Below are 13,859 nucleotides of genomic sequence, written 5' to 3'. Positions count from 1 at the left end.
GGGGGGGGTGTTCCCCGCTCACTCCAAGGCGGGGAGCAAACCCTCCTCTGCGGACAGCCTCCGCTCCACTGCTTGCTCCAGAGGCTGACACGGCAGCCTCTGTTCCGGATTTCAGTGAGGACGAGACCGTCACTCCGCCTGGTTTCAGCAGGGACAAGCTTTTTACTCCTCCACCTGGCTTTAAAAATGTCATCACTCCTCAGCAGGGACAAGATCATTGCTCCGCTGCCTGGCTTCAGCAGGGACAAGGTCATTTCTCTGCCACCAGGCTTCAGCAGGGAGGCGGTTGTCGCTCAGCCGCCTGGCTTCAGCAGGGACATCCTCACTCAAACCAAGCTCAAGCCCATGCCAAGATCAAAGTCCAAGTCCATGTCCAAGTCCATGCCCATGCTAACACCGGAGCCCATACTAATATCTAAGCCCATGTCCAAGTCCATGCCCATGCTAATGCCAGTGTCCATGCCAAGATCTAAATCCATGTCTGTGCCAAGGTCAGAGACCATATCCATTTCCAAGACCACATCCAGGCCCATGTCTAAGTCCATGTCAACACCAAGGTCAGAGTCTAAGCCAGAGTACATGCTTGAGCCCATGCCTATTTTCAAGTCCATGCTCACATCAATGCCAGGGTCCATGCCCAAGCCCAGATTCATGCTGGAATCTATGCCTACGCCCATGCCAGAGTCCCTGCCCATGTTTGAATTCATGCTCATGCGAAAGTCAGGGTCCATGCCCATGCTCAAGTCCAGATCCATGCCTGAGTCCATGCCAACGTTCGAATCCATGCCCATGCTGACACCAGTGTCCACGCCCATGCTCAAGCCCATGTCCACGTCTAGTCTGGAGCCCAAGTCCACATGTAGTCCAGAGCCCAAAGCCCAAGTCCACATCTAGTTCAGAGCCCAAACCCAAGTCCATGTCTATTCCGGAGAGAGCTGGGGGGGGGTGTTCCTGTCACATCTTCGCGCACTTGAGCTTCCGCTCTCATTCACGCTTATGGAGCACATTGCGCATGCCATAGGGACCATTCATTATTGGAAACACCTATTGCTGATTTCAGGGCAATCAGCATGCTCACCTAAGGATGCTGTTAACTCAAAGACTTCATGACGTATAGTGTTTTGTTTTCCATGTTTCCTAGTGCTGTGTATGTTAGTCTGGTTTAACAACTCTGCTTTCTGTTTCAGTTGTGTTTTGTGACTCTGACTTTACATCACATTTTTGTTTCTCTATATAGCATACCTGTAAATAAACACCTTCCTGCACTTATGTCCATCTACCTCCACATACCTGACATGTAGTAATTCATATAATGTCAAGAACCACTCAACTAAGTAAAGAGAAATGACAGTACATCATTACTTTAAGACATGAAGTGTCTTTTAATTGTGAAATAGTTAAATTGTGTAATGTAACACATGGGATGGAGATAGAAGGGAGTGGATGTTTGTTTGCAGACATTTCAGATGTGGGAGAAGAAAAGGAGATAGCAGGCACTCTCTCTCTCTCTGAGAGGGCCTTTAAGTTTTATGGTGGGTTTTTTGCCCATATTTCCCCCATTAATTTGTACTCTATTGTTCTGGACCCACTGTCCCAAAATGAAATATGAATGTTTCATCTGTGTTTTGATGTGTTTCTGAAATTTGTCTTGCTTGTGCACTGATGTGTTTGTGTATTTATTGTGCTGTAATCTTCAGCCATTGTAGTGCCCAAATTCCCACTCTGAGGATCAATAAAGTTCTTCCATCCATCTGTATGTGTTAAACCTATATATTATGTCAAGTCTTATATGTCGCCTATATATATAATTTAAGTAGTTAAAATCATGATACACTGCAACTCTGCTATAATGAACTCTTTTACTATGAACTTTTGCATATAACGAACAAAGTTTACGTCCTCTGCCTTCAGTGACAATGAATCGGAGTTTTAAAAAAAAATCATTACTGTATCACATCCATGTGTGTTGGCGCTCGGAGCGTGCGGTGCCATTAGAACTAATTACTATGCACCTGTTCCAGATTAGAGCACAATCACAGCGCACGCTTTTAAGGACGCACACACTTGGCAAAGTATACCTAGTGTCTCATGTTACCAAGCCTTGTATCTCTGTATTGCCTTTCTGGTTTTGGTGTATTTGGACTCTGCCTTTCATCTTTCAATTCTGCTTCCATTGATATGCTACATGATGGGGTCTCTCTCATAGTTTCAAATGTCAGGGGTCAAGGTCACGGGTTTTCAGAGGCTCATAATTGTGAAACGGTTCAAGATAGACAGATACTTAATATTATTGACATATATAAAGTCATATACGGGCTCTCATTTGGCAGCATGACCTTTGACCATGAGTGACCCTGAAAGGTCAAACTCAAGGTCACAGGTTTTCATAGGCTCATAACTTCAAAATGGTTAATGATAGGCAGATGTTTACCATTATCAACATATAAGAAGTCCAATATGGACTTTCAGTTGCCACCATGACCTTTGAATGACTGTGAAATGTCAAACTCAAGGTCATGGATTTTCATAGGACTATAACCTGATAGCTGATGATTGAGAACTATTACCATTATCAACATATAGGTAGTCCCATATGGGCTTTCATTTAGCACCATGAATGTTGACCTTGAGTGACCTTGAAATGTCAAACTGAAGGTCACAGATTCATAGGCCAGACTGCTGGGCAAGGTTTGTTTTGCCTGGCAACACTTGTTCTGTTTGTGCCACGCTTGACCATTTCCCATTTCAAGACCTTGCCTTTGTCTTGTGTTTTTGAACTGTTTGCCTGCCTGTTTGTAAATAAACACTCTTCCTGTAATTACATCCATCATTCACATGCTTACATGACACACTGAGCCATGCATTCCTCTTCCCACCACAGACAAACAATAAGTAATCAAGTCCGCAGTCAAGTTAACCTGTTAACAAGTTAACGTGTTAACACCATAAAACAAAGGCTTAACTAGCCTCGCTTAGGTGTTGATCACTAACAATTATTGAGGACGGTGATCAAAGGATTGCTATAAGGACGAAATGACTGCTGATACCTGCTGAACTTAACACCTAGTTAAAGCGTACCGGCAGCGTTTTTATACCGCCCGCCCAGCCTTGCGGCGCGACATAAATTACATCATCAGTGAATTTTAACACATGAATGAACTGAATGATGCAGATTTAGAAAAACATAGTGAGTCAGTGGGTGGACACTGACAATGATACACTGGTAACCTCCGTCATTTCCATAACAGACGAAGAAATCATTGCCTCCGTTCGTGATCCTTTAACTCAGTCAATGCACTGCAATTGTGACTCAGAATGAGAAGTTTGTGATAAGGAGAATGTACCTAAAATTTTGTATATAACGAGAGTTTAGTGTGACAAGTAAGTCCATTTCAGTATTACGAACTTTCAGTATAACAAACTATTTGGACATCCCTCAAGGAGTTTGTTATAGCAGGGTTGCAGTGTATTATTATTATTATTATTATTATTAGTAGTAGTAGTAGTAGTAGTAGTAGTAGTAGTAGTAACTGCAAAACAAAACACTGTTGCTTCATGGTATAATTTCATCATTCCAAACAAATACACTGGTGCAAGGTTTTTCCTTTTGGACATGTGCGATTTGTCTATCTTTTCTATTTTGGGTGGATGTGCTTTTCCTCATGAGCATGACTGATTTTGGTTGCATGAGAGTGTTTACACTTTTTGACAATAATTTGCACCATAGGCTCATCTATAATAAATTGTAACAAATGATTTTGTCTGAAGAGGACTCAGGAAAAATAAATAAATAAATAAATAAATAAATAAATAAAACAAAATTTAAAAATCCACACAATTAACACATAGCCTTAACACAAAACAACTCCAGGAATAGATGGTAGTTCAGACAATGTTATTCACTGCAAAGTATATTACTCAGTAATTACTATGAATTATTCATTGACAATAATTAATCAAATAAGAAAACATATGTAGTGATATGAGTTTAAGGTAACTTAGGGTACTTGGCACTAATAATCACTCAAGAATAAAGTGAATTAAGACTATTTCAACTTATTAGCCAGGTTAGTTTCGTTGGAACAGTTAATCAGCCCAAATATAGAATAAAATCTATGAAGAAAGCAAGCCTGTGCTATTGACAGCATCTGGACGTAACTTCTGGGGGCATGGAAGGGGGGCACAGGAGGCTGCTTTGTCAATATGTACCGTAAAGACTCAGCTAGAGTTCAGCACACACACACTAAGGTTCACATATCTGCCTGCAGTGTTCAATCATCCATTATCAGTGTTCAGGAGTCAAGAGACTTTACAGTCTATTTAAAGCCATTCTGGAAGAAGAGCCTTTGCTCTGCTCTGCCTCCCGGCTCAACTGCATCTTTCCCATTTTGTGCAAATAAAGTCTTGATTTGGATGGATGGGTGAAAAGAGAGCAAGGGGGGATGGGTAAGAGAAGAAGAAATGGAAATAAAAAGACAGACAGAAACAAAGAGAGTGAATGGCTACATTTCCTCATTCTTTTACCCCTTTGACCTTTATTTTAGTCATAGCTATGTCTTTTTTGAATGCATGTCAGAAAGCATGAGGAAATGCATGCAAGATATCAGCCACTGTAGTAATGCAAAAATGCAGTGACGGTTGGGCATGGAATAACAGCCTCTGTCTTGCAGCATAGTTTAATGGGAAATGTGTAGACTAGAGCCATAAAGAGAATGCCTGTTTAAGACATGAAGCAGTAGTATGAAAGCATTACAGGGTGCTTAGAAATGATCAGTGATTTCTCACAGCTGTAAGGTCCTCATTATCACTGTCACACCACCATACACCTTCTGCTGCTGTTCTTTTTTTGATGAAACAGAGGGATGTAGCTGAAAAATGCAATGTATTTAAACAACTATATTCTCAGAGACTATTCATAATGCTACCAAATAGCAGTATGAGTTCTGTAATATCATGCCTGAGGATTATGAACCCATATTTTCCCCATATCATAAAGCTACTGGCATTATGTTGTTCATATTAAACTGTCGATTGTACAGAAAGTTTTTAACTTCTCCATAAAGCAGTATATGATGAGGTTCATTTCCCGTATTGTAGAAAACAATAACAAACAACATTTTCTAGTTTTATTACTCGAATCAGCTTTTGGATTTATGCTCTTTGCATTGTGATCTATGAATCTGAAGTGGAGCAGCTGCAGCTGCTGAATTATTGGCACCTTTTAAGAAAATGGGAAATAGTTAACAAAAACATACATTACACACAATACTTTAAATTCTACTGGTTTTTAAATTGCTGTCATTGCACATCCATACCCATTTTAAGACAATATCTTGGCGCATCATTAATGTTTTAGGATGTTTGTTAAAATGTAAGGTTTCGGGTAAGATTTTAAATAAGAAAATGAATTGTGCCAATAATTCTAATGTTAACTGTAACTTTAGCAATTTACTAAAGCAGCAACTTTTTCCAAACTTCCTAAGCACAAATATGCAGCTATTCCAAAGGAATGCCAACACAGCTTTGAGGTTTGAGAGAAAAAAAATATTTTAGGTATTTTTGTTTTGATTAAAAGATGTGACTATAAAGTGTGGAACTTTTTACATTTAGACACTAAACAATACACTTTGAGACTCTGAAATGGCTCCAGTCTGTAATAAACCACAGCTGCTGATTTTGTCAGGAAAGAAAAAAAAAAAAAAGAAATAAACTGAAATGTAATGAAAATAATTTTCATTCAATTAACACAGCTGCCTGAATAGATGGCGCTTCAGGAAATTTCAGTGAAGAGATTTTTAAAATCATGAAAAAAAAAAAGAAGTGTTTGACTCATTAAATATCTCGGCTTATTATTGAGATATTCTAAATTTTTACAAAACATTATTCATTAACTACTATGAATTACTTAGTGGCTAGTAAAATATATTTAATAATATAGTGGTTGGAGTTTAAGGGTTAACTCAGGCTGCTTGCCAATGACTAACTACAGTGGTGCTTGAAAGTTTGTGAACCCTTTAGAATTTTCTATATTTCTGCATAAATATGACCAAAAACATTATCAGATTTTCACACAAGGCCTAAAAATAGATAAAGAGAACCCAGTTAAACAAATGAGACAAAAATATTATACTTGGTCATTTATTTATTGAGGAAAATGATCCAATATTATATATCTATGAGTGGCAAAAGTATGTGAAGCTTTGCTTTCAGTATCTGGTGTGACCCCCTTGTGCAGCAATAACTGCAACTAAACGTTTCCGGTAACTGTTGATCAGTCCTGCACACCAGCTTGGAGGAATTTTAGCCTATTCCTCCGTACAGAACAGCTTCAACTCTGGGATGTTGGTGGGTTTCCTCACATGAATTGCTTGCTTCAGGTCCTTCCACAACATTTCGATTGGATTAAGGTCAGGACTTTGACTTGGCCATTCCAAAACATTAACTTTATTCTTCTTTAACCATTCTTTGGTAGAAGGACTTGTGTGCTTAGGGTCATTGTCTTGCTGCATGACCCATCTTCTCTTGAGATTCAGTTCATGGACAGATGTCCTGACATTTTCCTTTAGAATTCGCTGATATAATTCAGAATTCATTGTTCCATCAATGATGGCAAGCCGTCCTGGCCCAGATGCAGCAAAACAGGCCCAAACCGTGATACTACCACCACCATGTTTCACAGATGGGATAAGGTTTTTATGCTGGAATGCAGTGTTTTCCTTTCTCCAAACATAACGCTTCTCATTTAAACCAAAAAGTTCTATTTTGGTCTCATACATCCACAAAACATTTTTCCAGTAGCCTTCTGGCTTGTCCACGTGATCTTTAGCAAACTGCAGATGAGCAGCAATGTTCTTTTTGGAGAGCAGTGGCTTTCTCCTTGCAACCCTGCCATGCACACCATTGTTGTTCAGTGTTCTCCTGATGGTGGACTCATGAACATTAACATTAGCCAATGTGAGAGGGGCCGTCAGTTGCTTAGAAGTTACCCTGGGGTCCTTTGTGACCTCACTGGCTATTACATGCCTTGCTCTTGGAGTGATCTTGTTGGTCGACCACTCCTGGGGAAAGTAACAATGGTCTTGAATTTCCTCCATTTGTACACAATCTGTCTGACTGTGGATTGGTTGAGTCCAAACTCTTTAGAGATGGTTTTGTAACCTTTTCCAGCCTGATGAGCATCAACAACGCTTTTTCTGAGGTCCTCAGAAATCTCCTTTGTTCGTGCCATGATACACTTCCACAAACCTGTGTTGTGAAGATCAGACTTTGATAGATCCCTGTTCTTTAAATAAAACAGGGTGCCCACTCACATCTGATTGTCATCCCATTGGTTGAAAACACCTGACTCTAATTTCACCTTCAAATTAACTGCTAATTCTAGAGGTTCACATACTTTTGCCACTCACAGATATGTAACATTAGATAATTTTCCTCAATAAATAAATGACCAAGTATAATATTTTTGTCTCATTTTTTAACTGGGTTCTCTTTATCTATTTTTAGGACTTGTGTGAAAATCTGATGATGTTTAAGGTCATATTTATGCAGAAATATAGAAAATTCTAAAGGGTTCACAAACTTTCAAGCACCACTGTAATTAATATAATTTAGCCCAAAACCTGGTTACCTCTGTCAGGAAGCTAAGACTTTAAATAAGATGCTGATGAATTTTGGAGTTGGTCATAACTTCCGCACTTGTACCATTAAGATGTTTATAGTGGTTTTGTGTAGTTACCTGCAAGACCTCAGTTCCTGGCTGCTGTAAAAGTTTGACAGTGCGACCACCTGCTGTCTTATTCCCACGACACTCATGCCAGGTAAGATTTCCTCCAGTGCAGCGGCTCAGCTGGTACTTAAAGTCCTCTGGAAGTGCCTTATATTCTACTGCAGGACGACAGAAACTAAAGCTGGAGGCAGCTATTGAACAAGAGAGAACAAGAGAGCTTGACATATTGAGAAGGTAACCTCTGTCCTGGCTGTTCTGTTTTGTCTTCAGGCAAAACATAAAACTTGGCAGATAGAAACCTACACAGTGTGAATTCGTCATTACTGTTATAGATGTTTAATGCTTAATTATGAGAAACACCATGCCTTTGCATGCATGTAGTAAGACTGTAAAACTACAGTGGTTTTGTGGCTTATGGGTTAGTGTAATTAATAACACATGGATTTTCCACAACTCCAAAGGAAAACGGATATCATAAGTCTCAGGCTAACTCATACAAACATAATCAGTAGGTTTTTTTTAACATCTGAACTAGAAACAAACATCACTCTGAAGCTAAATAGACATAGAAAATTGCACCATCAATTTTGGCAGCAACACATTTGCTTGACTGGTCACTCACTTCAAGGAAATGCCACGGAGTTCTTTGAATCTAAATGATGTACTGTTTCTATGTACTGCTAATTCAGGTACTGCTCTTGTTTCCTCACATCCACCTCCAGACATTGAAAGGTAATGTGATTTACAGCACTGGGCAAACTCTCTCTCAAGTTCACTCCTGCGTCAGATGTTGACATAGTTTATGTCAGCTGTCAGATATGATATTAGTCTTGCATCCAGAGCTTCAATGGGCCTCTGATCACTGGGATGTGAACGTGTGTGAACATCCTAGCTTGCTTGCCATGCATATTCCAGCACCACTGAATTCAGGTGGCATTAATGATTCAGGAGGCAGTCTGGGTATGTTTTCTCAGTGAAGGGCAAGTGGCCAGTGTATTTACAGACAAGTATTCAGTTAGTGTGCCCATGCTCATTAAAATCCCACTCCTCTAATTGACAGTGTTGTCATAGCTGAACCAGAGACAACCAGTCAACCATGATAATGTAAGCAGTTTGTGCATGTGTGTGTGACAGAAGGTGGGGAACTGGATGTGATGAAATGCTCTTGCTCGTCTCTCTTGCCCTTATCCCCTTGCACTCACCTCCTCCAGACCCACAGACCGACAAAGGCAGTTCTCATCAAGTCTGTTCATCTGACCATGGTCTATGTGAAGTAAACACGATCCACTACGGGATAGACTCACAAACTAACAAAGTGGCTTTCATTACAGAGTTGCTGAAGTGGGTATGAGAGGGATGGGATTTGTGTGGGAATGTAGGGATAAGGAAGTTAAATAAAGTCATGGCTTATTATACTGCATATGTTTTGTAGAGCCAATCTCTCATAGACCTTTTATAGACCTCTCTTATAGATCTTTATAGAACCCAACAACCAGCACAAATGAGCTCTTTTAATACAAGTAATGAGATTAAAAAATTTTAATTTAAATAGCCCAGACTTTTTTTTTTGTATATCTGATGTACTCTCTCAGGTCAACTGGTGCAAGTTCACCATGCATTCTGTATGCTTCATTCAGGCTATGCAAGCCAGTGCTGGCAATAGTGTGAGGGGCTTTGAACTTCAGAGGACGAGTGAAATGCAACATCTGTGCAGAGTAATGAGCTAGAAGGGAAAGGCTGAGACAGGTCTGCAGCCAGCCCCTCCAGCGCTAGTGCTTAATTACTGATGCACACAAATGCCAGAATATATTTGCAAGTCACTATTAAAGCAGTGGCGAGCCTCTCAGCAGGTAAATGGAGCTGCTGTTAATAGCACCAGTGATCAAAAGCTAAAGTTTTCCATGTGCACTGTAAAAATGTTATACAGTTAGGTCCATATATATTTGGACACTGACACAAATTTTGTTTTTTTTATCTGTTTACTGAAACATATTCAGGTTATAGTTATATCATGGACATGGACATAAAGTACAGACTTTCAGCTTTCATTTGAGGGTATCCACATTAAAATTGGATGAAGGGTTTAGGAGTTTCAGCTCCTTAACATGTGCCACCCTGTTTTTAAAGGGACCAAAAGTAATTGGACAATTGACTCAAAGGCTATTTCATGGGCAGGTGTGGGCAATTCCTTCGTTATGTCATTCTCAATTAAGCAGATAAAAGGCCTGGAGTTGATTTGAGGTGTGGTGCTTGTATTTGGAAGATTTTGCTGTGAAGAAAACATGCGATCAAAGGAGCTCTCCATGCAGGTGAAACAAGCCATCCTTAAGCTGCAAAAACAGAAAAAAACCCATCTGAGAAATTGCTACAATATTAGGAGTGGCAAAATCTACAGTTTGGTACATCCTGAGAAAGAAAGAAAGCACTGGTGAACTCATCAATGCAAAAAGACCTGGACGCCCACAGAAGACAACAGTGGTGGATGATCGCAGAATAATTTCCATGGTGAAGAGAAACCCCTTCACAACAGCCAACCAAGTGAACAACACTCTCCAGGAGGTAGGCGTATCAATATCCAAATCTACCATAAAGAGAAGACTGCATGAAAGTAAATATAGAGGGTTCACTGCACGGTGCAAGCCACTCATAAGCCTCAAGAATAAAATGGCTAGATTGGACTTTGCTAAAAAACATGTAAAAAAGCCAGCACAGTTCTGGAAGAACATTCTTTGGGCAGATGAAACCAAGATCAACCTCTACCAGAATGATGGCAAGAAAAAAGTATGGCAAAGGTGTGGTACAGCTCATGATCCAAAGCATACCACATCATCTGTAAAACACGGCGGAGGCAGTGTGATGGCTTGGGCATGCATGGCTGCCAGTGGCACTGGGTCACTAGTGTTTATTGATGATGTGACACAGGACAGAAGCAGCCGGATGAATTCTGAGGTATTCAGAGACATACTGTGTGCTCAAATCCAGCCAAACTTATTGGTCGGCATTTCATAATACAGATGGACAATGACCCAAAACATAAAGCCAAAGCAACCCAGGAGTTTATTAAAGCAGAGAAGTGGAATATTCTTGAATGGCCAAGTCAGTCACCTGATCTCAACCCAATTGAGCATGCATTTCACTTGTTAAAGACTAAGGCTACATTTACATTAGACCGTATCTGTCTCGTTTTCTTCGCGGATGCACTGTCCGTTTACATTAAACCGCCTGGAAACGCCGGGAAACGGGAATCCGCCAGCGTCCACGTATTCAATCCAGATCGTGTCAGCTCCGGTGCTGTGTAAACATTCAGAATACGCGGATACGCTGTGCTGAGCTCTAGCTGGCGTCTCATTGGACAACGTCACTGTGACATCCACCTTCCTGATTCGCTGGCGTTGGTCATGTGACGCGACTGCTGAAAAACGGCGCGGACTTCCGCCTTGTATCACCTTTCATTAAAGAGTATAAAAGTATGAAAATACTGCAAATACTGATGCAAATACTGCCCATTGTGTAGTTATGATTGTCTTTAGGCTTGCCATCCTTCCACTTGCAAGTGGTAAGTGATATGCACTGGGATCACACACACAGCGGCTCAGTCCCGAATCACAGCTTGTTCATTTCACTCGCGTGCTCTGTGAGCTGTGCAAGGCCGGAGTGCGCACCCTCCAGAGGGCACTCGCTGTTCAGGGCGGAGTGATTTGGAGCGCAGAATGCCTGCGGAGCCGAGCGTATCCGTGTATTGGTGTTGCTGTGTGCACGCAAATCGTGTATTGGTGTTGCTGTGTGCACACTAATCGTTTTAAAAACGTTAATCTGATGATCCGCTGATACGGTCTAATGTAAACATGGGCTAAACTTCAGACAGAAAGGCCCACAAACAAACAGCAACTGAAAACCGCTGCAGTAAAGGCCTGGCAGAGCATTAAAAAGGAGGAAACACAGCATCTGGTGATGTCCATGAGTTCAAGACTTCAGGCAGTCATTGCCAACAAAGGGTTTTCAACCAAGTATTAGAAATGAACATTTTATTTACAATTATTTAATTTGTCCAATTACTTTTGAGCCCCTGAAATGAAGGGATTGTGTTTAAAAAATGCTTTAGTTCCTCACATTTTTATGCAATCATTTTGTTCAACCCACTGAATTAAAGCTGAAAGTCTGCATCTGAATTGTTTTGTTCAAAATTCATTGTGGTTATGTACAGAACCAAAATTAGAAAAATGTTGTCTCTGTCCAAATATTTATGGACCTAACTGTGTATATATATATATATATATATATATATATATATATATATATATATATATATATATATATATATGTATATATGTTGTTTTGAATGAAAAAAGTGAGAAATTTTGAGTTCATTAAAACTCATATAGCAAGTTAGCATTATGAGGCAATCAAGTTGCATTGTGCTAACTTACTATACGAGTTTCAACAAACGTGAAATTTTAAGGCAATCAGGTTAATAATTTTTTTGAGTTAATACAACAAACTGTGTCTGAGTTTATGTGCTTATTCATCTGTGTGTGTGTGTGTGTGTGTGTGTGTGTGTGTGTGTGTGTGTGTGTGTGTGATTGGACTGGGGATAGTTTTGTGTGTGTATGGATGGATGTGTAGATGGTATTACCGTGCGTGTGTTAGTCACATGGGTGGGTGGTATTGTTTTTTGATGTATTTGCATGAATGACTGCTTGCGTGAGTGGGTAATAGGTGATATAGGTGAATTTATGGAGGGTTTTTGGGTCAATGATTGAGAGTGTGTTTGCAATGTCTAGGATTATTCTGCACTTACTTTGCATCGATTGCAGAATCTACTTCCTGGTGTCCTCAACTTATTGTAGTAATAGTAGTAGCTGTTGTTGTATTTTTGTTTATGTGCTTAGCTCTGAAAGGGTCCTTCTTGTTATTGCCCAGACCAGTTTAGCACTTCTACAAACCAGCATTTGTCTCTCAACAAAAGTCTAAATGTGTGTGTGTGTGTGTGTGTGTGTGTGTGTGTGTGTGTGTGTGTACAAATGATTGGTGCTTTCAGGTAGGACAAGTTCAGACCAGGAAGAGAGAAGCACTTTAATGACAGACCAGTACTGCGACTTATTAGTCCCGTGTAATCTGCAGAACAATTCCTATAAACTCTGAGTTCTCTGAGTAAACCACTGTTTAATGATAAGACACCTTTCCCATAACCACAGCTGCACAGAATAAGAAACAGAATCAGCAACAGACCAACAGCTCAAGCACTAACAGTGCACAAAATAATGTAAACAGGAAAATGCACACATTAAGTGCTTTCTCTTTCTGAGAAGGAAATGTGTATAGAATTCAATGAAACAAATTAAAAGTTTCTTTGCCTGGGGGTTGAAATATTTTGGTTAATAACTATTCATGCACTAATACTAATCAAGATAGGATTTAAACAACAACAACAACAACAACAACAACAACAACAACAACACAAGCTACGGGCTACTTTAAATACATAAACTCCTGTATGAAGTGGAACATTACATTTTCGGATTAAACAGGAAGAGAAAACCTGAAACACGTCCCGGTATAATTACAGCTTTATAATAGTTTTCACATCACATTCCACAACAAACTCAAAGCTAATTACAATGTGTGAAAGTTTCACACCGAGGTTATTCACATTTATTTACTCTGTCTGGTCGACCATCTGGCCCACAAACACATGACCATCTGTTTACATGGGTTTACAATAAATAAAAACAATTTACCGTCGACAGCCATGCCATTGATCCGTCTGGAATTCCTCTTAGTGAGAAAGTTGTGAGATGTAAAATCCCATTTCACTCTGCACAGCCCGGCAGTTTCTCAGAATGAGAACGAGCTCCTGCGCTCCGCTTCACACTGCGCGCGGACCGACTGGCTGAGTCTCAGCGCGTGAGAGAGAGAGAGAGAGATGAGAAATGTCACCGCGCCAATGAAAACGCTCGTGCTGTGGCCCCGCCCCATTCAGCACAGGTGACAGAGACGTCAATCAACACATGAGCCAAACGCCTCTTTCTCCGTTTCCGAGAAATCGCTGAGTTAGAACCGCTTTCCTCCTGTTTGCGTAAAGGAGCTGGGTTAAAAACTGAACAATGAAAGATAATCTCAATTTGAAAGTTTA

At 40.2% G+C, this 13,859-nt stretch overlaps 1 protein-coding gene across 1 annotated transcript in view; it reads right to left on the bottom strand.

Moving 5' to 3' along the window:
• Window positions 1-13,620, bottom strand: part of samd10a (sterile alpha motif domain containing 10a) — a 31,605-nt gene extending 17,985 nt beyond the window's left edge. Inside the window, exons 1-2 of the mRNA XM_060931945.1 lie at window positions 13,465-13,620; window positions 7,736-7,917 (exon numbers count right to left, since the gene is read on the bottom strand). Coding sequence (XP_060787928.1) covers window positions 7,736-7,917; window positions 13,465-13,477 — 195 coding nt within the window. The 5' untranslated portion in view covers window positions 13,478-13,620. The remainder of the gene's footprint in view (window positions 1-7,735; window positions 7,918-13,464) is intronic.
• Between the last annotated feature and the right edge of the window lie 239 nt (window positions 13,621-13,859).

Source organism: Neoarius graeffei, chromosome 10, assembly GCF_027579695.1.
Source record: "Neoarius graeffei isolate fNeoGra1 chromosome 10, fNeoGra1.pri, whole genome shotgun sequence".
Classification (NCBI taxonomy): Eukaryota; Metazoa; Chordata; class Actinopteri; order Siluriformes; family Ariidae; genus Neoarius; species Neoarius graeffei.
This window is presented reverse-complemented; position numbering and strand designations above follow the sequence as displayed.